The sequence below is a fragment of the Brachyistius frenatus genome, unplaced genomic scaffold, assembly GCF_029030835.1.
Source record: "Brachyistius frenatus isolate BFR_SWC_R1_liver_20210118 unplaced genomic scaffold, ASM2903083v1 Contig_144, whole genome shotgun sequence".
Classification (NCBI taxonomy): Eukaryota; Metazoa; Chordata; class Actinopteri; family Embiotocidae; genus Brachyistius; species Brachyistius frenatus.
The window spans coordinates 1-20,786 of record NW_027210743.1 but is presented as its reverse complement, the minus strand read 5'-3'; the positions used below and the strand labels follow the sequence as shown (position 1 = coordinate 20,786).

At 45.0% G+C, this 20,786-nt stretch overlaps 1 protein-coding gene across 1 annotated transcript in view; it reads left to right on the top strand.

Moving 5' to 3' along the window:
* The window catches only part of notch3 (notch receptor 3), a 29,520-nt gene extending 10,362 nt beyond the window's left edge, over positions 1-19,158 (top strand). Inside the window, exons 3-33 of the mRNA XM_069715607.1 lie at positions 1,881-2,023; positions 2,118-2,453; positions 3,368-3,490; positions 3,578-3,811; positions 3,917-4,072; positions 4,165-4,350; positions 5,766-5,879; positions 7,006-7,119; positions 8,163-8,396; positions 8,613-8,723; positions 8,828-9,020; positions 9,213-9,358; positions 9,682-9,915; positions 10,027-10,179; positions 10,305-10,533; positions 10,669-10,870; positions 10,987-11,143; positions 11,235-11,419; positions 11,521-11,653; positions 11,765-12,022; positions 12,117-12,229; positions 12,330-12,859; positions 12,951-13,277; positions 13,371-13,519; positions 13,607-13,829; positions 13,951-14,041; positions 14,175-14,343; positions 14,501-14,805; positions 14,922-15,069; positions 15,179-15,276; positions 15,407-19,158. Of these exons, the coding sequence (XP_069571708.1) occupies positions 1,881-2,023; positions 2,118-2,453; positions 3,368-3,490; positions 3,578-3,811; positions 3,917-4,072; positions 4,165-4,350; positions 5,766-5,879; positions 7,006-7,119; positions 8,163-8,396; positions 8,613-8,723; positions 8,828-9,020; positions 9,213-9,358; positions 9,682-9,915; positions 10,027-10,179; positions 10,305-10,533; positions 10,669-10,870; positions 10,987-11,143; positions 11,235-11,419; positions 11,521-11,653; positions 11,765-12,022; positions 12,117-12,229; positions 12,330-12,859; positions 12,951-13,277; positions 13,371-13,519; positions 13,607-13,829; positions 13,951-14,041; positions 14,175-14,343; positions 14,501-14,805; positions 14,922-15,069; positions 15,179-15,276; positions 15,407-16,894 (7,282 nt within the window). The 3' untranslated portion in view covers positions 16,895-19,158. The remainder of the gene's footprint in view (positions 1-1,880; positions 2,024-2,117; positions 2,454-3,367; positions 3,491-3,577; positions 3,812-3,916; positions 4,073-4,164; positions 4,351-5,765; positions 5,880-7,005; positions 7,120-8,162; positions 8,397-8,612; positions 8,724-8,827; positions 9,021-9,212; positions 9,359-9,681; positions 9,916-10,026; positions 10,180-10,304; positions 10,534-10,668; positions 10,871-10,986; positions 11,144-11,234; positions 11,420-11,520; positions 11,654-11,764; positions 12,023-12,116; positions 12,230-12,329; positions 12,860-12,950; positions 13,278-13,370; positions 13,520-13,606; positions 13,830-13,950; positions 14,042-14,174; positions 14,344-14,500; positions 14,806-14,921; positions 15,070-15,178; positions 15,277-15,406) is intronic.
* The last annotated feature ends 1,628 nt before the right edge of the window (positions 19,159-20,786 follow it).

The following is a 20,786-nucleotide window of genomic DNA, read 5'->3' as shown; positions in this document are numbered from 1 at the left end:
GCGTGAGAGGAGGGAGTTGTTAGGGGAAAGCCAAGCTGGCGTTCGGGAGGGGGGGGCTTTAGGATCTGGAAGGGTAGCTGTAGCAACTGGGCAGACTCTCTCTCAGCATCAACACTCGAGTGCAGCTTCACTTTAACATCCCAAGTTTCAGTGCTGACCTTGTACTGTTTGTTATGGGAACATCTTTGTTGCCTATGGCATTTATAGTTCTTACACAATTCATTTTTATATGCCAACAAGGGACTTTATCTGCACTGCATCTGTGTAAATGTGCATTCTTGTGGATAATCTTGTCTCCATGCTTGGCTCTGTAGCTCCTCCATTTCACTATTGTGTTTGTAAAGCGGGGGAAAAAAGCCAAAAACAATTGAGAAACCTTCAGTCTTTCTCAACCAGAGCAGAACAGTCAGAAAGGAAAGCCGCTTATTTCAGCAAAAGTATAAATCCGTCTTCTCCAGCATACCTTGGAGCAGCTTCAAGTGCACTTTAGTGACCGTTTTATTTTTTAGAGGGGTAATGAATATCTAAAAGTAAAAGATGAACTAATACCAGTGTAGTGACGATGCTGCTGTAAAAGAGAACAGATGAAACCCCATTGTTAATCCGGCCCAGGGGTTCCTCTCCAATGAAAGAGAAGACAGAGCCCAAGGGCGGGCCAGAACCCAGCTGTCACTGCCCTGCCATCAGCATCAAACAGTCTGTTTGAAGAGGGGGCTTGTCCCCAGCCAAGAGCTCCACTGTGGGTGTAGAGTTACCAGCTCTCCAAGTCTTGTTTGAACTCTCCGAGGACCTCTGCAGAGAGCTATAGGAAGCCCTGTTTATGTATTTACCTCAGCTTCTTAGTGCAGCGTGTTTAGGTCAGGCTTACACGAGTTCTACTCAGCCCTCGTAGCAGAAGCAGCACTTCAGGAGAGCAGGAGCAGTTATGGTCCTCCGTCTGTGCCTACACAGGATGTGTTCAGGCACAGTATAGGTCACCCATGTTTTGGAAGCCTAATAGTAGCCCAAGACTGTAGTTGTGTGCCTAAAACAGAAAAAAAATACTCTAAAGCATAGAAATACACTTTGGGAATAATTAAATACATATAGGGAGTTGTTACACAGCCTGTTTAGACCACTGTATTAATGCAAAGAGAAACATATCTCCTATATTAGACCCATTTAAGAGGGGCATCTGAAAAACAAGGCTGAAACATCTTGTGTGTAGACCAGCTGTTTGATCAGATAACGCACTGTTGCGTCAGAATCCAGTCACTGGGAGAAAGATGTTATTTCATTAAAATGCCGCAGCTGTTTCTCCTATTCAGTGCTTGAGTGCTGTGTGAAGTCCTTGTTTTCTCCTCATTTCAGCATTTGTTGGCAATTGTTAAGTTTCCAGACTTCTGTCTCTGGGTGTGTTCTCTTTTATACATGGGAATAGAAACAAGAACTGAGGTGCGGAAAAAAACGTAACGGTGGAGGAATGTTAGCCGACATGGAGAAAATGAAGTTTTCCAGCTGGGAATAACAATATGTGTCTGATGAAAACACGAAGAGATGGCCTCTCTCATCTTTATATTTATGTCTGTTTGTGGGTGTGTGTGTGTGTCATTCCCTGAACAATGTATTGCATGATGTGTTCCTATGAGGTGGACTATCTTAAAACCAATTTATTCCAGCACAGAAGCATTACTCAAGGTTTGAGTCAGGCAGCAAGCCTTGCCAAGGTATCATTCGACTCTGATTGCTAAACCTGGAGCTTGATGGAAATTGGACTACAATTCCCATGTTTTAGTTGCTCTGTCTGAAATACTTTAGCATGTCAGTCTGTGACCTGTTTTGACCTGTAGGACACATCCTAATATGTGTGTATCTGTGTCCGTGTGTATTTGTTTGTCCAGATGTCGTCCCGGATTCATCGGTCCTCTCTGTCAGCACCTGGATCCCTGTCATCGATCACCATGTCTGAATGGAGCAGCTTGCAAGAGCCAGGTGGTCAACCGTATCCCACAATACACCTGTGTGTGCCAGAGAGGGTTCAGAGGTATGTTTAGAAGGATGTGTCTTCATTAAAAAGATCAGATCTGAGAAGGTGGGTTGAAAGTATTTTAATTGGATGTAATTTATTTAATCGGCAGGCCAAGACTGCTCCCTCATTGATGCCTGTGCCACAAGTCCCTGTGCCAATGGGGCCCGCTGTGTCAATTGGAATAACCACTACAACTGTTCATGCCCACCTGGCTTCCAGGGAAAGAACTGCCGCAATGACATTGACGAGTGCCGCAAGCCTGGCGTGTGCCTCAACGGTGGCCTCTGCCTTAACAGCCATGGGTCCTTCCGCTGCCAGTGCCAGCCTGGCTACAGCGGACGCACATGTGAGGTGTCCACCCTGCCCTGTGCCCCATCTCAGTGCCTTAACGGTGGCACCTGTCGACAGACCAGTGACCATTCCTATGAGTGTGCTTGCCTACCAGGTAGAATAGCTATCAGCATAGTATAACACACACACACACACACACACACACACACACACACACACACACACACACACACACACACACACACACACACACACACACACACATAAATTGAGTCAGTATGCACACCCTACTGTCAGTATGCACACCCCACTGTGTTATAGTATAACACACACACACACACACACACACACACACACACACACACACACACACACACACACACACACACACACACACACACACACACACACACACACACACACACACACACACACACACAAATTGAGTCAGTATGCACACCCCACTGTTTTCCCAGGCTCTCAGTACAGTGCTAGAGACAAACAGATTTTCCCAGCCTGATGACGTAGCTCTTAGTGCTGTTGCTCAGATTTTGTACTGTGTCTTAGGTCAGCTTCACGTCTGCTATTAATAGCTACTGATGGGAGACGGGATGGTGGGAGCATTGAAGAGGCAGCCTGCCTCCACTCTTCCTCCCACTCTGCTTCCTTCACAACAGAGTGAATTTACTTTATGGGCCTTCTGGTTTCCCACTGGGGAGCTGACAGGAAATGTCTCTTGCCAGAGAGGAAGTCATTGAAACTGTGAGAGATTATAAAACAAGCAAACATTGAGGGGAGCCAGACCTCTGAAGCAGGCAGGAGTTATGGCTGTTTGCTGGCATCGTGTGGGAACCATCATATGAAGATGTAAACAATCAGACACCCTCTGAACCTTTTTATTGCCCACACCTTCCTTACTGTGGGAAATACGACTTCAGGTTATGAGTAGAAATGTTTCGGGGCTGGAAGAGGGGCCACTGAATGTTTAATATACTCACAGATTGTGTGTGCTACTGTGTCAGTGTGTCATAGCTCTTTTTTTTTTTTTTCTCTCTCAACTTGTCTCAGGGTTTGAGGGACACAACTGTGAGAATAATGTGGATGACTGTCCGGGTCACAAGTGTATGAATGGAGGAATATGTGTGGATGGAGTCAATACATACAACTGCCAGTGCCCACCAGAATGGACAGGTACAGCTCTTTAAAATAATCTCCAAATACATACTGTGTATATCATGGTCAGTATTCGTGAACCAATATGTGATCTATCTACATTAGGTCAATACTGTGCCGAGGATGTCAACGAGTGTCTCATGCAACCCAACGCCTGCCATAATGGGGGTACTTGCTTCAACACCATCGGTGGCCACACCTGTGTCTGTGTCAATGGTTGGACTGGAGACGACTGCAGTGAAAATATTGATGACTGTGCAATAGCTGTTTGCTTCAATGGTGCCACCTGCCATGACCGTGTAGCATCCTTCTTCTGCGAGTGCCCAGTTGGAAAGACGGGTAAGAATTTTTGTCAAACAGCCTTTGTGCTTTTAATCCCAGCTGATACATTTTTTGATAAATTGCATTATGTGTTTATTCTGTGATTTTTTTTTTTCCCCCTAGGTTTGCTGTGCCACCTTGATGACGCATGCGTGAGTAACCCCTGCAACGAGGGGGCAGTGTGTGACACCAACCCCCTCAATGGCCGTGCCATTTGCACCTGTCCTGCTGGCTTTGTAGGCGGTGCCTGCAACCAGGACATGGATGAATGTTCGATTGGTAAGCCTGCGATATTTTTAAACAGTATATTATCCTCTCTAATTTTCTTTTGTGTCCTTAATTTGTCTGATCCTCTTCCCATCTACCGACAGGTGCAAACCCATGCGAGCATTTTGGGAAATGTGTGAATACAGAAGGCTCCTTCCAGTGTCAGTGCGGTCGGGGATACGCCGGCCCACGTTGTGAAATTGATATCAATGAATGTCTGTCAATGCCCTGCCAGAATGATGCCACTTGCCTAGACCGCATTGGAGAATTTACCTGCATCTGCATGCCAGGTATTCAGACTTGTTAGAACCCTTTCATTAACATATAGAAGAAATGTTTTTTGTCATAAATGAATTCTTTAAATGACATCTACGCCTCCACCCTCCCTAAAAAAAAAAAAAAAAATAAAAAATGTATATATATATATTTATAAAAATTGAAGGAATATGGCAATATTATTCTTTTCAAATGTTTAACTTCTGGATACAAGATGTCTCCTACATTGCTGAAATATAATTATATGTGCAATGCAGTCTTCAAGTTTTAGGTGCCCAAGTTGCTTTTTAGTCTCTGTACAGTGAAGTTTAAACATCCAACAGACTCTGTACTGACCAAACTTTTGAGAGGAAGGGGACGTTTCATTTTACTTAAAAAATAACTATACAGAACACCTCAATTCAGCCTGAAGTCATTCATATGAGACAGCCCAAAACCAACAGACTGAAACAAGTGATTATTTAAACTTGGCCTTCTAAAGAAACATTATCTATCGTGCTGCCATACCGACTGCCTGTGTAGACTGTTATGTAATACATTCCCACTGACACTGGGGGCATGAAGGCACCACTCCACTCTCAGCGCACTGTACAGCCAGTCGGGGTATTAGTTTGGACTAAGTGATAGTTTGAACACTGAGTGACAAAAACACAGTGAAACTCTCACGCACAGTCCTACATGCATCCTGGGGTTTTGGGAGCTATACAAATTAGAGCTGGGAGTTGGGTCTATAGGACTGGATGTGAGAGAGGGCGAGCAGTTAGGGGGAGGAGTGTGCTGTGAATACTAATGAGTGGTAGAGTGGTGGGAATGAAGCGGGACAATAGGGCCCCTCTGTGCTCCATTTTGCACCCCTCATACACACAGAGAGGGAAAGAGGCTTTTTCCCAGAGCCTCTCCCCCTCCCCCTTCATTTCCAGAGACAGGCCCTTCCTCTTCACCCTCCTCATCATCAGTCAGCCTGGCAAAGCTCATGTGGAGCTGCTGATTATTTCTGATTCCACGCTAGCCTCTCCCCAGGGGCAACACTCTGATTCACATTCTGTTTCACCTCAATGAAGGGAGCCCTCCATAGTTTGCTAAGGCAGAATGTATAACATGCATCTGGTGAATGGGACACTGACCCAGGAAGGGGCAATGCTCCAGAGGGACAGTAGGGTGTGGTGATTTCAGGTCAGTAGAGTGGGAACACTGGTGATGCTCTAGGAATCTTTTATTCCATCTTGTGGTTCAGCAGAGACCACTGACAAAAACTCACAAGAGTGAAACGTTTCCCACAGATTCTCCTCCCATTGCAAAGAGTGCACATAATTACACGCAGTCCATGCTGGCTTGAACTGACATACCATATGTACAAAGTGAGCCTAGTCAATCATCATTTAACTGAGAAAATAAATGTGTGATTTCAGTTTAAACTTCTGTCTTCTAGGTTACATGGGAATTTACTGCGAGATTGACGTAGATGACTGTGAGAGCAACCCATGTGTGAATGATGGCATCTGTCGGGACATGGTCAATGGCTTCACATGCACCTGCCAGCCAGGTATGGCTTTTCCTGAGTTACCTTTTGTTTCACTTTCCCAAGTTCCTGTTTGTTTGTGTTGCCTGTTAACAACTCTGACTCAGTAACAGCAGCAGCAGTAAAAAACAGAAAGCCAAAGTTTAAATGTCCCCAGAACCAGAGGAGGGAGTGTCAGCCTGCTGGTGTTTAGAGCCACCACTCATAAAAAGCCAGGCCCGAAAGGCTGCCTATCCTCTTGCCTGAACAAAGGCACTATTGTGACCCCCGCTTCCCTCCTCTGTGGAATGTGGAAGGGACAGCAGTCTCCCTCATCCTGCCCTGGTGGTGGTGGTGGTGGTGGTGGTGGGGGGGGGGGTATAGCAGTCCTCTGCTAATGAGATTCTTTTCCAGGTCCGCAATTTACATCTGGGACAGACGACGTCCCCCCTCCACCCCCCATCTAGCTATTGAGCCAGTGGAGCTGATGCAGGCAGTGGAGGGAGGGGGAGGGGGGAGAAAACAATCCCACTGTCTCCTCCAACCCCCCTCCTACCCCCTTTAAGCAGCCCAAGCACCAACACACAGACTATCCTGACACTGTTAATCAACTGAGCAGTGTGTTACCAATGCACCAATTCACCAGTCTGGGCAGAGTGCCCAGAGATTTCAAGCCTGCTCAGTTTCTCAAGCTTCTTCTTCTTATTATTGCTGCTGCTGTTGTTGTTGCTTTTAAAAGTGAGTTTTTATTCCTAACACTTCAAATGATCATGTATACCTCAGAGTCCATAGTTTTCCAGTGTAAGATGGGCATTGTGCAGTAACGAAATGTGTCATAACCTGTCCAGATATTCTGTATCAGCCTATAAAAGTATTCATTTAAATTGTTTTCAAATCCATCTGGATTGAAAGTCCCACCTCTAAAATATTATCAAGGTCAAAGGCTTTCCATTGCATTTTGTAGTGGTCATTTCAGCGCTGGTCCAAGTGCACAGATGACATGTCCTTAACCAGGCAAGACCGCTCTTAAACCCTACCTTAGCCAGACACCACTAACCTAGCCAGAGACCTCTGCCCTTCTAAGAAGAGCAGAACTGCCCTCTGACCTGAGCAAGGACCCTTCCACTGGACCTTCTTTCTGACCCCTAACCTCTATGTTTGCGTGTCCCAGGGTTTACTGGCACCATGTGTCAAATTGACATAGATGAGTGCGCCAGCACGCCCTGCCAGAATGGAGCAAAATGCTACGACAGGCCCAATGGATTTGAGTGCCGCTGTGCTGAAGGTAAGCGTTTCTGTACCTAAGAGTTGTCAGTGGATAGTTGATCAACAGCAGCTCAGTCTGTCCCCAGACAGAAGAGCAGATGAGCCTTAACCACTTGTTTTAGTCTTTGTTAAGCATTCAGTGTTTTTGGGGGCGAGTTATTTCTCTGGATGTCTGCTGGCCAAGCAGACTGACTTGAGGCCCCTAATCCCCCTCTTTCCCTCATCGGCTCTTGGGATCATGGGGTCACTGAGGACCAGCAGTTGCCAAGAAAAGAGCCTTGGTCATCACCCTGACATCTGTTCATCTGTTAAACCCCCCTACAACACCTTATGCTGCATCTTAACTTTCATTCCTCCAGATTCAGTCATGTCCATGTTCAAAAATAAAACCTATTACAGTGAGCGGTAAAGTTTGTCATTAAGGGTGTATATACATGTGTATATATATATATATTTTTTTTATAATTTATTTATATATAAACAATAGGTTTTGTTTTATATATATATTTGAATATATATATAAGCTTGCTGCTTGCATACACTGATATTTAACATGTTTGTTTGGACGGATGCCTATGAAGGAGCTCTCTTCATTGTTTCAGTGGCCAGCTGCTTGGTATTCCCTGTGTTTGTGGGCCCCTTCTGTTGAGTGAAGTGGCCCTGTTTGACGTGGTGCAGTCTATTGTTCCCTCCACCACTGAGAACAAAAGCAAGACTGGGAGGCCTGTGTAGGGCCCTTCTTTACTGCTTTGCCCAACTCAGCATTGCACTACACACATACCACACAAACCAACAGTTACTTGCCTGACACAGGGACACAGTCAACATGGAAACCACAGTGGTCAGAACCCAAAAGTTTTATGATGAAAATGTATGAAACAAGACAAAGGAAGTTCACAAACGTAACAGATACAATTAGAAATTCAAGGAAAAGTTAAAAACGTGGGGACTAGAATGAAAACAATGAAAAACTGGGTTTTATGATCGGAAATTGAAAACCAATGAAATATTCTTTGTGACCAGATTGTCATCACTCTCCATTCATGCTTTTTTCCTCCTCAGGTTACGAAGGGACACTCTGTGAGAGCAATATAAACAACTGCCAGCCCGACCCGTGCCACCATGGTACTTGCATTGATGGCATTGCCAGCTACACCTGTAACTGTGACGCTGGCTACACAGGCTATCGCTGTGAGAATCAGCTCAATGAGTGCCACAGCAACCCTTGTCAGAACGGGGGCAAATGTGTGGACCTGGTCAACAAGTACATCTGCCAGTGCCAACATGGAACCTCAGGTAAGAGGAAAAACTCCACACACAACACATACTTTGATTTTGTTTATTCAAGCCTGTGACTTAGTAATTTAAAACAAATGTTGTTGCTGTTTAGGGTGATGACAACAATATATTTACATTTTCTGCCCCAAAATGTTGTGAAACATATGTTTTGTCAATGTTAAAATGTTAAGAATATTTCTACAAGCCTAATGTAAAACCCCTATGTCGTCCCAGGCACAAACTGTGAGAAAAACTTTGATGACTGTGCCAGTAACCCATGTGACTATGGCATCTGCAAAGATGGCATCAACCGCTATGACTGTGTTTGCAAACCTGGCTTCACTGGTAAGGCTCTGTGAAATGAAAGCACAATTTTTAGATGAAAAATCAATTCTCACTGGGACTGTTGACAAAGGCACTTTGATTATGTCTAACATCTCTCCTGCCAGGTCCCAAATGTAACGTGGAAATAGATGAGTGTGCATCTAGCCCCTGTAGAAATGGAGGGACATGTGTGGATGAAGAGAATGGATTTCACTGCCAGTGTCCCGAGGGCTTTAAGCCCCCTTACTGCTACTCTCAGGTGGACGAGTGTGGCAGCAGCCCGTGTGTTCATGGCTCATGCAGGGATGACATCAATGGGTATGAACAGTTACAGCTTTTGTGACAGTTTAAAGTGAGTCAAATGGCCACATACCAAGGAGAAACTTGGCTTTGCCACCTTGTGAGCTTATGACTACTCCTACAGGTTTCAACTTGTGCATCAGGTCATTGTTATTTGATTTTCACGAACTGGGATCTTTTGGGTTATTGACTGTTCTCCTGTATTTCCAGTTACCGCTGTGACTGTGAGCCCGGATGGGTGGGGAAGAACTGTGACCTGGATAGGAATGACTGTTTGCCAAGTCCCTGCCAGAATGCTGGCACATGCATCGACCAGCTCAATGGCTTCACCTGCAAGTGTCGCCAAGGCTTCAGAGGTGAGAGAACACATCAAACTAGTAAACACAAAATAAGTGCTTAGGCCATCAACATTATAAATTACAACAGAAAGACAGGAATACACATGTAAAAGATATGCATTAGTTAAAGTCATATTTGAGTGTCTTTAGTCAACAAATCTTCTAAAAAGAACCCTCCCATGGCTCCGTCATTTTCCTTCTCCCAAATGACAATTGTCTGCCTCCCCCTAGTGGTGTGTTAAAAACATGCAGATGCAGTCACCACTTACATTTATGTTAGACTCATTAATTAATATTCAGTTCTGTTCTATGTCTTAATGTTTCTTTTGCCGTTTTGACAGGTAATCTCTGCCAGGTGAACATTAACGAATGTGCATCCAGCCCCTGCCTGAACAAGGGCACATGTGTGGACGGAGTGGCCAGTTTCACCTGTCTGTGCGAGCTACCTTACAGTGGACCCACTTGTGCTGAGGTCCTCACCCCCTGCTCCCCGAACCCGTGTGCCAACCACGCCATCTGCACCCACACACCAGACTACCTAAGCTATCAATGTAACTGCCATCCAGGGTGGCAAGGTTAGCAACTTTTATAATCAATTATCCCAGCGCCTGCCCATCTTCTGAGAGATAATCTGCCTGGAAGCTTGTAAATAATTTCTCATTGTACCATTCTTGTGCATTCTTCAGGTCAGTTGTGTAACATAGACGTGAATGAGTGTATCTCAAACCCTTGCAAGAACCGTGGGACCTGCACCAACACGCTGGGAGGCTTTGTGTGCTCTTGCAGAGCAGGATTTACTGGGCTGACCTGCGAAACGGACATCAATGACTGTTCTCCGAGTGAGTGGCCACATATACTTAGTGTGCTGAATTATTATAATTGTCTTTTTCTGTCAAACACAATACCAAATCCATGTACGTTTACTGTATTTGACCGACGTTATCTTCTCCCGTTGTGCTGTCAGATCCCTGCCTAAGTGGAGGTTCCTGCACAGACAGTGTGAACTCCTTCCACTGCAGCTGCCTGCCAGGATTCACAGGGCCCCGCTGTGCTTTAGAGATCAATGAGTGCCAGAGTTCCCCTTGCAAGAATGGAGGCACATGCACAGATTATGTAAACTCCTACACCTGCACCTGTAGGCCTGGCTTTACTGGCATCTACTGTGAAACCAACATCCCTGATTGCACCGAGAGGTAAGTGTATGTTTGTGTAATAAAGATATCTCTATGTTGTACTTATTTAACCTGCTTAAATATGCATGTCAATAACGACTTAATATGGTGGAAAAAAGTCTAAATTTAAAACCCTATTTTCACTCATGTCCACAGCTCTTGCTTCAATGGAGGGACGTGCACAGACAAAATCAATGGTTATTCATGTACCTGCCGCTCAGGCTTCACCGGCTCCCACTGCCAATATGAAGTCAATGAGTGTGACTCCCAGCCGTGCCTCAACGGAGGAATCTGTCAAGATGCCCTGGAGTCCTTCCGTTGCTCCTGTCCCAAGGGCTATACTGGCAACCGCTGCCAGGTACACACACTGATAGACACTCTTGAAATGTCTTGTTAGGGCCTTTAGTCTCCATACCTATATGGTTATAGGCGAATAAATTCGGAACATTTTCCATCTGCGTCTTGCCTTCCCAGACACCAGTGGATTGGTGCAGGCGCTCCTCTCCTTGCCAAAATGGAGGACGCTGTCGGCAAAAGGATGCTTCTTTCATCTGTGATTGTACTAACGGCTGGTCCGGACGCTACTGTGACATCCCAAGAGTCTCCTGCGAGACAGCTGCTCGCCAGAGAGGTACATGATTACATTTAAACCTCACAGTCTGAGTTTGTGCTGTAACAGAGTAATTGAAGTCAAATTTTTCCCCCCAAATCTTTCTTATCAGGGCTCCAGACAGATGAACTTTGCCACCATGGTGGTCACTGCGTCAACACCGGCAATACCCACTATTGTAAATGTCCTGCTGACTACACTGGAAGCTATTGCGAAAGCCAAGTGGACCACTGTGAGGACAAACCTTGTCGCAACGGTGCCACCTGCAGGGGATATGTGGGAGGGTACCAGTGTGACGTGAGTCTATTGCTATCTATTACTGCATGCTTCAGTTGTGCGTCTTCATGCTTTTTCACAGTTGTGATGTTAATGTACTTGTCATCTGCTTGTCTTTACAGTGTATGCCAGGCTATACTGGGCAGAATTGCGAGATTGAAATCAATGAGTGCCAGTCTCATCCGTGCCAAAACGGAGGAACTTGCATTGATCTGGTGGGACATTATATCTGCTCCTGTCCGCCCGGCACACTGGGTATGAAATCACAAATACTACAGAAACCTGTGCTTATTACTAAAGAGACTTTAACATGTGCAACTAAAAAAAACAATACTTAATAGTTTATAATGATCTTCTCTATTCAAGGTGTTCTCTGTGAGATCAATGAAGATGACTGTGCTCCACCCCTGAGGCTGCGCAGTGCTGGCCCTAAGTGCCTGAACAACGGCACCTGCGTGGACAGAGTGGGAGGATACCGCTGCAATTGTCCCCCTGGGTTCACAGGAGAACGATGTGAGGGAGACATAAATGAGTGTCTGTCCAACCCCTGCAGTCCCTCCAACAGTCTGGACTGCATCCAGCTGCCCAATGACTACCAATGTGTCTGCAAGCCTGGCTTCACAGGTTAGACAGCTACCACCAAGTCACCTTCCACTTGATCTGTCACTCTGAATTATCTTCCATTTGTTGAGCCTTACCAGCAATATGTTGTTTTTAGGTCGAAGGTGTCAGAGCAGGTTCAGTGTGTGCGAGTCTCAGCCTTGTCAGAATGGAGGAGCCTGTTCTATAACCAGCAGCTCCGCCCTAGGATACACCTGCACCTGTCAGCTTGTGAGTGTACATTCACGTTAAGAGTCTCGACACTTAGTTTGACTTTGTAGTTTGTGAATTACAGCATGCTTGATTGCGTCTTGATGATGTCTATCTTTAGGGTTATACTGGGCCCAATTGCGAGAGAAGCATGTCCTGTCGGGAGCTGTCCTGCTACAATGGAGGTAGCTGTGCACTTACCACAAGAGGGGCGCGTTGCACCTGCCCGCCAGGTTATGGCGGGCCTCAATGTCAGCATCGCAGTAATGAAGGCTGCTCCTCCCAACCTTGCCGGAATGGAGGATTGTGCACTGAAGAGACCAGCTTCCCGTACTTCCACTGCCAGTGTCCCAGTGGCTGGATAGGTAAACGCTGCGAGCAGAACATCGTATCAGTCGAGACCCCGACACCCTCGTGCCCTCTGGCAGACTGTCACGGCAAAGCCAATGATGGCGTTTGTGACAAGGAATGCAACACATTCCACTGTCGTTGGGACGGCGGCGACTGTTCTCTAGCAGTGAACCCCTGGGCTCGTTGCACAGATGCTCGCTGCTGGCGTGTCTTCAACAATAGTCAGTGTGATGAGTCCTGTAACAACGCTGAATGTCTGTATGACAACTTTGACTGCAGAAACAAGGAGAAGGTTTGCAAGTGAGTATACTTTTACTGATTTAAAGGATTCCCCGTTTTCACTCACCTGAGAAAACCTGAGATGATCCTTCTGTTTGTCTCGTTCAATCAGTCCAATATATGAAACCTACTGCATCGACCACTATGCTGATGACCAGTGTGACCAGGGCTGCAACACCGAAGAGTGTGGCTGGGACGGCTTGGACTGTGCAAAGAAAGTTCCAGAAGTTCTTGCTGATGGTCTCTTGGTTTTGGTAGTCCTGCTGCCTCCAGAGGAGCTTCTCCGCACCAGCACTGCTTTTCTGCAGAAATTAAGCGCTATCCTACACACTTCACTGCGCTTCAGGCTAGACCAGAATGGAGAAGCCATGATCCGCCCCTACACCCGCCAAGAGGCGCGCTTCAAGCGGGAGCTGCAGCCTCACCAGGAGGTCATCGGGTAAGTCAGGCATACAGTAAGCATAAAAACTGAAGCCTTGTACTGTAGACTGTGCATTAGCACTAAACACCTGCTTCTCTTCTTCTTCTGTAGCTCCGTGGTCTACCTGGAAATAGACAACCGTTTGTGCTCTCCGGGTTCTGAGGGCTGTTTCCCCACAGCTGACAGTGCTGCGGAGTACCTGGGAGCCTTGTCAGCGGTAGAAATGCTCCGCTTTCCGTACCCCATCATACAAGCCCGTGGTGAGTAGGGTTACCGAAAGAACTCAGAAAGGTCTAGTAAGACTAATGAGGCACAAAATGTAATGAGCATTTTTCTTCTTACCACAGGTGAAAAGAGGCCACCAGACCCTGACACGCAGTGGGACAAGCTGATGCTGGTGGGGTTAGTTTCTCTTTTCCTTTTGGTCATCCTGGTGATCGGCATGTTGATTGCTCGAAGAAAGAGAGAACACAGCACCCTTTGGTTCCCTGAGGGCTTCTTCCTCAAAAAGGAACCCAGCAGCAACAAGAACCGCAGGGAGCCTGTGGGCCAGGACGCTTTGGGAATGAAGTAAGTTATTCTGCTGTAAACGTTAACCCTATATTTTTTTAAAGTACTAGTTTGATTCATTTGTTTTGAAATTGAATGAGCTTCTTTGGGCTTATATTGATACACATTCACCTGTAAACAGACACATGCCAAAAACTGTGGAAGAATCTCTCCTCGGAGATCACGGTGAGCAGTGGATGGACTCAGATTGCCCAGAAGCAAAAAGGCTGAAGGTCAGTTATAAAACTTTTTTTTTTACAATAAAGTGCCCTCATCTATTTACATACACACAAAAGCAGAAGAGTATGTACTGTATATACATTGAGAATTTCAGCATGCATTTAAAAGTTCTTTCCGCGAATTCAGGTTGAGGAGCCGAGTATGCTCTCAGACAGTGAAGATGCAGTGGACTGCAGACAGTGGACACAGCATCACCTTGCAGCTGCAGACATCCGCGTACCACCCACAATGGCCCTCACTCCACCTCAAGGAGAGTTTGAAAGCGACTGCATGGATGTCAACGTCCGAGGACCAGGTTGGTAGCGATATAATCCTAGTTTTAAGATTGAAGCTGCGATTTGCGCATTCATTTTTTTTTTTTTTTATTTTTTATTTTTTTAAACAATCCTATGTGTTAGAATATGCCTGAATCCACATAAACTCACCTTAACCCTGTTTTCATCTCCTCTCAGATGGCTTTACACCTCTGATGCTGGCATCATTCTGTGGAGGCGGCTTAGAGCCTGAAATAGCAGAGGAGGAGGAGAGTGAGGAGTGTTCTGCCAACATAATCTCTGACCTGATCTATCAGGGCGCATCCCTCGCCGCCCAAACAGACCGCACTGGCGAGACAGCACTCCACCTGGCTGCTCGCTACGCCCGTGCTGATGCTGCTAAGAGGCTGTTGGATGCCGGGGCAGATGCCAATGCTCAGGACAACACCGGACGCACCCCGCTACATGCTGCAGTAGCCGCAGATGCACAGGGTGTCTTCCAGGTAATCACTGCATACTGTTTATGGCTATCTGGTAGAAATGACAAAATACTGTGAATGTGTTTAAAAAAAACAACAACACATTATCCACTTAAGTTAAGTCTTTTTATTCCTTCTAGATTCTGATCCGAAATCGAGCCACTGATCTTGACTCCCGTATGTATGATGGCTCCACTGCACTGATCCTGGCTGCCCGGCTGGCAGTAGAGGGCATGGTAGAGGAGCTCATCACTTGTCATGCTGACGTCAACGCAGTGGATGAATTAGGTAAGTGTGTAATTTTTCACTCAGGATCGTGTCCTGATGCAGATGTTCCATGTAGTAATATTGATGCTTGGAAACAGTTGATGTGTATTTTCATTGTTGTTTCTTTTAGGTAAATCTGCTTTGCACTGGGCTGCTGCTGTCAACAATGTGGAGGCCACTGTTGCCCTGCTGAAGAATGGTGCAAACAAAGATATGCAAGATCTCAAGGTATGTAATCCATTTATACTTTTTTTTTTTTTTTTTAAGTGTATCAAAGCATGGTGTTAATATAAATACATCTGGTTGTATCTATTACAGCCTAATTATTTTGTCTTTTTTTATTTTTTTTTATTTTCAGGAGGAAACCCCTTTGTTCCTTGCAGCCCGTGAGGGCAGCTGTGAGGCCGTGAAGGTGCTGCTGGCTCACTTTGCCAACAGAGAAATCACAGACCATATGGACAGGTTGCCAAGAGACATTGCTCAGGAGCGTATGCACCACGACATTGTGCAGCTACTTGATGAGTACAACACGGTAAGGAGTCCCCAAGGCCACGGAGGGGCTGGACACCACCTCAGTGGGGCACACACTCTGTCTCCTCTCATGTGCCCTCCCAGTGCCTTCCTACCAAGTCTGAAGAACACCCCGCAGGGCAAGAAGAACCGTCGGCCTGGGGCCAAGGGTTCAAGCCTGGGAGGCCAACATGCCGCCAGTTTGAAGGAGTCAGTGAAGGCCCGCAATAAGAAGCTGACCCTGGACATGCAGAGTGCCTTACTGGAGAGCTCGGTTACTTTGTCCCCAGTCGACTCACTGGACTCACCCCACGGGGGAGCTAGCAACGCTGGCTACATCACCAACCCCACTTCCCCTGTGGCCATGCAATCACCAGGGCTTTACCACTCCTCCATGTCTGTCCCAAACACCCCAATGGTACACAGTAGCATGTTGGAGGGAGGTGGCCCCTTTGCTGTGTCTCTAGCCCAACTCAATGACCTGGGAGCTGGGGGAATGTCCTTGCAGGGGCGAGTCTCTATGGCTTCAGATGTCAACCATGGCTATGTGCTGAGTTCGGGCCAGATGGGACTCAACATGGGCCTGGTCAGTCCAGTCAGTGTGCCCTTTGACTGGCACAACCGCATGCCCCCCTCCTCCCAGTGTGGTCAGCAGGTAGTGAATATTGTTCAGAGTCCCCAGGCAGGCATGCATCCCCAGAGTCCAGCCATGCAGCAGCAGAGCATGCTGATGCACCAACAGCAGATCTACCGTAATACCATGCTGCAGCCCACACCCGTTACCTCCACACCCACCATCAGCCCAGTGAAGTTGCCTTCCATTGCTGAACAGCAGCAGCAGCAGCAGCAGCTCATTAACCACAGCATCTCCAGCCAGCAAAGCATGGCCCGCATGGGCACCTCCACCCCACCGACACCCCAGACCTCGCAGCCCCCGCCGCCCTTCTTCCAGCAGCAGCAGATGCCTCAGCAACCCTCTCAGCCCCAGCCGGCTGCTCAGCCTCCACAGGCAGCCACGCCAGCGGCTCAGCCCCCTCAGGCTCTGCCCTCCCAGCCCAGTGGCAGCACTGCTGGAAAGGAGGATTACCCAACCCCTCCTTCCCAGCACAGCTATTCCTCCGCACTAGATGCCACGCCTAAGCATTACCTCCATTTGCCCAGTGAGCACCCCTACTTGACCCCCTCTCCGGAGTCTCCTGACCACTGGTCTAGTCCCTCTCCTCACTGCGTCTCTGATTGGTCAGATTCCACACCCAGCCCAGCAGTCGCTGCCCCTGCCCAAACCCAAATTACTCAAATCCCAGAGGCCAATGGCAAGATGCAGGTGTTTGCGTGAAGATCCTATGGCCTCTGCCTGAAAAGGGACCCGGGGTGAAAGAATTAGTGGACTGGCTCTTGGGCCTGTCTGTGCTTTTATGTGTCAACCTGTTTCCAAGATTTTCATTGGATTTGGATTGACTATGTATATCACGAGGACCGTCTGCTAGTGAATTTTGCAGAGGAAAAAAAAAGTAAAGGGAAATGTGTGTTGTCTGACAAAAACAGCAGACAATTTAATGAAGTAATTCTGTCACAGATGGACTTGTTTTTTATTATAAAAAAAAAAAAAAAAGTATATGAAGAAAACCAAGTCTTTCATTTCAAAGACTTAGGGATGTTCTCCTGAAAACTAACAAACATGTAAAAGTAGATAAGAGAAAAAGTGAAATGTTGAAGGGAATTCATTTATTTTTATTTATTGTTTTTATCTATCTGAACTGTTTTTTTGTTTTGTTTTGTTTTTTTTAGGTGTTTCTCTTTCTTTTCTCACTTAAAAGTGCCAACCCCAAAATGAAAAAAAAAATGGTTCCGGCAAATACATTTCAAGAGTTCCTCTGCAGTCGTGTTATGTTTGATTTAATTGTGGTAAATAATTACTTTCCATATGAGTATTAAGAAGAAGAATGTACCGGTAGATGAGTGTCTCTGAAGCACTTCAAGTGACCAGCCTCACGAAACCAATGTGGGTCAAACAACGATTGACTCCAATGGATATTTATAATATATGGGTGGCATTTAATTTGGCGATTTTCTTCATAATCTTTCAAAAATGAATCAGCAGAGAAAACTTTTTGGTTAAAAGCTTTTCATTTGTAGTTTCTCAATGAACACTAAAGAACTCTTACTGCCAGTTTTACTGATACCTTCTGTTGTTTACCGTGTTTTCATTCACTTTAAGAAAATGTTTCAAACAACTGTTTTGCCCTTAAAATCAGCCTCTCACTGCCCTTATGTTAAATTTGTTTTCGTTTGTTTTATACTTTTTTTTTTTGTATATTTGTGGAAAACCATGAATACCTTCTTTTAAACATCACTTCAGATGTACTAAGCTATGCTTATATCAGCTGCTATTTTATATCACTCTTCCCTGCAAACATTCCTCCATTTTGCCCGTCTTGTCCAGTCCGGACGCTGTGACTTTTTAAAGCGGCATTTAACGCAGAGTAGAACCTCATGACATACTTGTAGAATCTGTTACGCTTCCCGGTCCCTGCTCGTGTCTAGTGCAGTCGTGGTCGGTGTGAGGGTGTGGCTGCCGGGCTGCAACTGCTTTATGCCCGGTCACTCCTCAAGGGGGGAGGTGTTTGACGGCATGCCGCGGGGGGCAGTTCCTCCTGCGTCTACAGTAGCTTCCGGTCCAGGAGCCATGGAGTTGACTCTCGAGATGATTATTAAATGAGACGGAAGGAAAAAAAAACAAAAAAACACACTACTATGTAGTGCTGCACCCTTCGACCTTTTACAAAACTCTGAGCTGACGCTTCCAGACATTTAAGCTGACACCTTGTGTAATGTCTGTCCAACTCGTTTATTTCCACGTGTCCCGAGTGTGCCGGATAGAGGTTGTCCTCTCCATAACGTTCTGTGGACATTTCAACATGAAGTCAACTGATAATAGTAGAATTTTGAGAAAGTAACCTTTGCATTTTCATCTTGTTACAACATGAACAGAAATGAGTAGGCCACCACTTCTAGCTACTATTTTTGTGGTGACTTAAACACTGCCCCTAGTTGTGTCATAGACTTGAGTTTCTCTTTAATTAATTGTTTTATCCTGTTCACTATAGGGTCAGAACTCGTAAACATATTGTTCACAATCCAGTTCATGTCTTACTTACAAGGAAAACGGTTTTGTTTGTTTGTTTGTTTTTTATATATATATATTTTTTTTTATATATATAACTGGTCTTACAATTTCGCTACCAGGTCGCACTAAGTGTTTTGTAAATTTCAACCTCCCAATTTCTGTATGTAAATATGTTTGTTCTGGGTAGATTATTGCTTGAGAAATCTTATGTTTCTAAAATGATTGTTGTGTACTAAAAAGGACAAAAATAAAATGTACTTCATTTAGCATTATTTGAAGCTGAGGCTGTGACTGATATTTTATTGGTCTTGTGTTATTAGAACATCATAGATATTTTCTATCATTATTAATTTCTATACTTGTTTAAAAGTAGTTCAAAAATTATTGTACATAAAACATTTCTACAGTTTTTTTTGGTTTACAGTCAAAAGTTGTAAAATAAGTTACTTATAATAAAACTGTAGGGAAATACATTTATGTGTCCTCGTGTTTAGTAATGGTGTTGTTTTATTTCATGCATAAACTCAAGGAGAGGGTAGAAAGGTAGCGTACATCCGATGCTCTTTTTAAATGAGGACAGACCCGAGAGCTCTCATTTCTATTTTCAGCTGTGACTAATTGGTATTAGTTACACAATTGCAGGAAAATCTACCAGGCTTTAACATCCACGTGTATTAGCATGCCAATTTAACCCCCGACTTCTTTTCTGAAGTTTAGCTGGCTATCTAAATTTACTGCACGGAAGATTGAACCCAGACTCGTAAGGATTACAATAAAGCTGTGCAACTTGGACTTGGACAAGCAACTGGAGAATGCTATTCAGGTAAGAACCGAGATTGGTTGTTGGTATTATTCCACAAATCCACTGGCATGAAGCATCTTGTTACTAACATTTGTTTTAATTTTTTGCTTCAAGGAAAAGAACTTCATTCCAGACACCGTAGTTTTCTCTGGACCCCCCTCCCCCCGCCTCGTCGGACCAGTGGTGGCATATTCAGCCGTGTGTCGTCACTTCGCCGCTGGCTGTCCAGGTGGTGTCCGGCCAATATGGGCTTCACAGACAATTGGAACACTTTTCTGGGGAAAACCTGGTCTGATCCGGTTCGATTCGGAGCTTCTCGCTATGAAACCACAAATGGCTGTAAATCTTGCGTGCATGGACTGACCTTCTCCAAACTTTACATGTATGATAACTGTTCGGTCCTGAAGTCTTCTGCGTGGTAATGCTCACTCATAGTCACAGCACCACCTGCTGGTAACAGGAAATGACGCTTTTCATACTTTTACGAGCTGTACGTCAAGCTGGTTGATCAAGTGAACCTCAATTTGGGTCAGAATATCATTAACATGTGGCTGATGATATATTCAGAAGTTTGTGCGATGAAGGGAATTGCCATGGCGATGCGGCACACTTTTGCCGATTTGCCGTGAAACATGTTAAGATCAAAGGATGTCTGAGACCTCATTTCGTCCAAAAAAAAAATCACAAAAAAGTCATACTATAGCATGACTTTTTTTTTGGCCAAAAAAATTAAAAATACTTAAGACTACATTATGTCGTATAAAATATGAAGAGAAAGTCATACCATAGTATGTCGTTCAAAATGTCATGCTATAGTATGACATTTCTTTCGTCCAAAAAAAAAAATCACAAAAAAGTCATACTATAGCATGACTTTTTTTTCCGCCAAAAAAATTAAAAATACTTAAGACTACAGTATGTCGTATAAAATATGACAAGAAAGTCATACCATAGTATGTCGTTCAAAATGTCATGCTATAGTATGACATTTCTTTCGTCCAAAAAAATCACAAAAAAGTCATACTATAGCATGACTTTTTTTTCCGCCAAAAAAATTAAAAATACTTAAGACTACAGTATGTCGTATAAAATATGAAGAAAAAGTCATACCATAGTATGTCGTTCAAAATGTCATGCTATAGTATGACATTTCTTTCGTCCAAAAAAATCACAAAAAAGTCATACTATAGCATGACTTTTTTTTTGGCCAAAAAAATTAAAAATACTTAAGACTACAGTATGTCGTATAAAATATGACAAGAAAGTCATACCATAGTATGTCGTTCAAAACGTCATGCT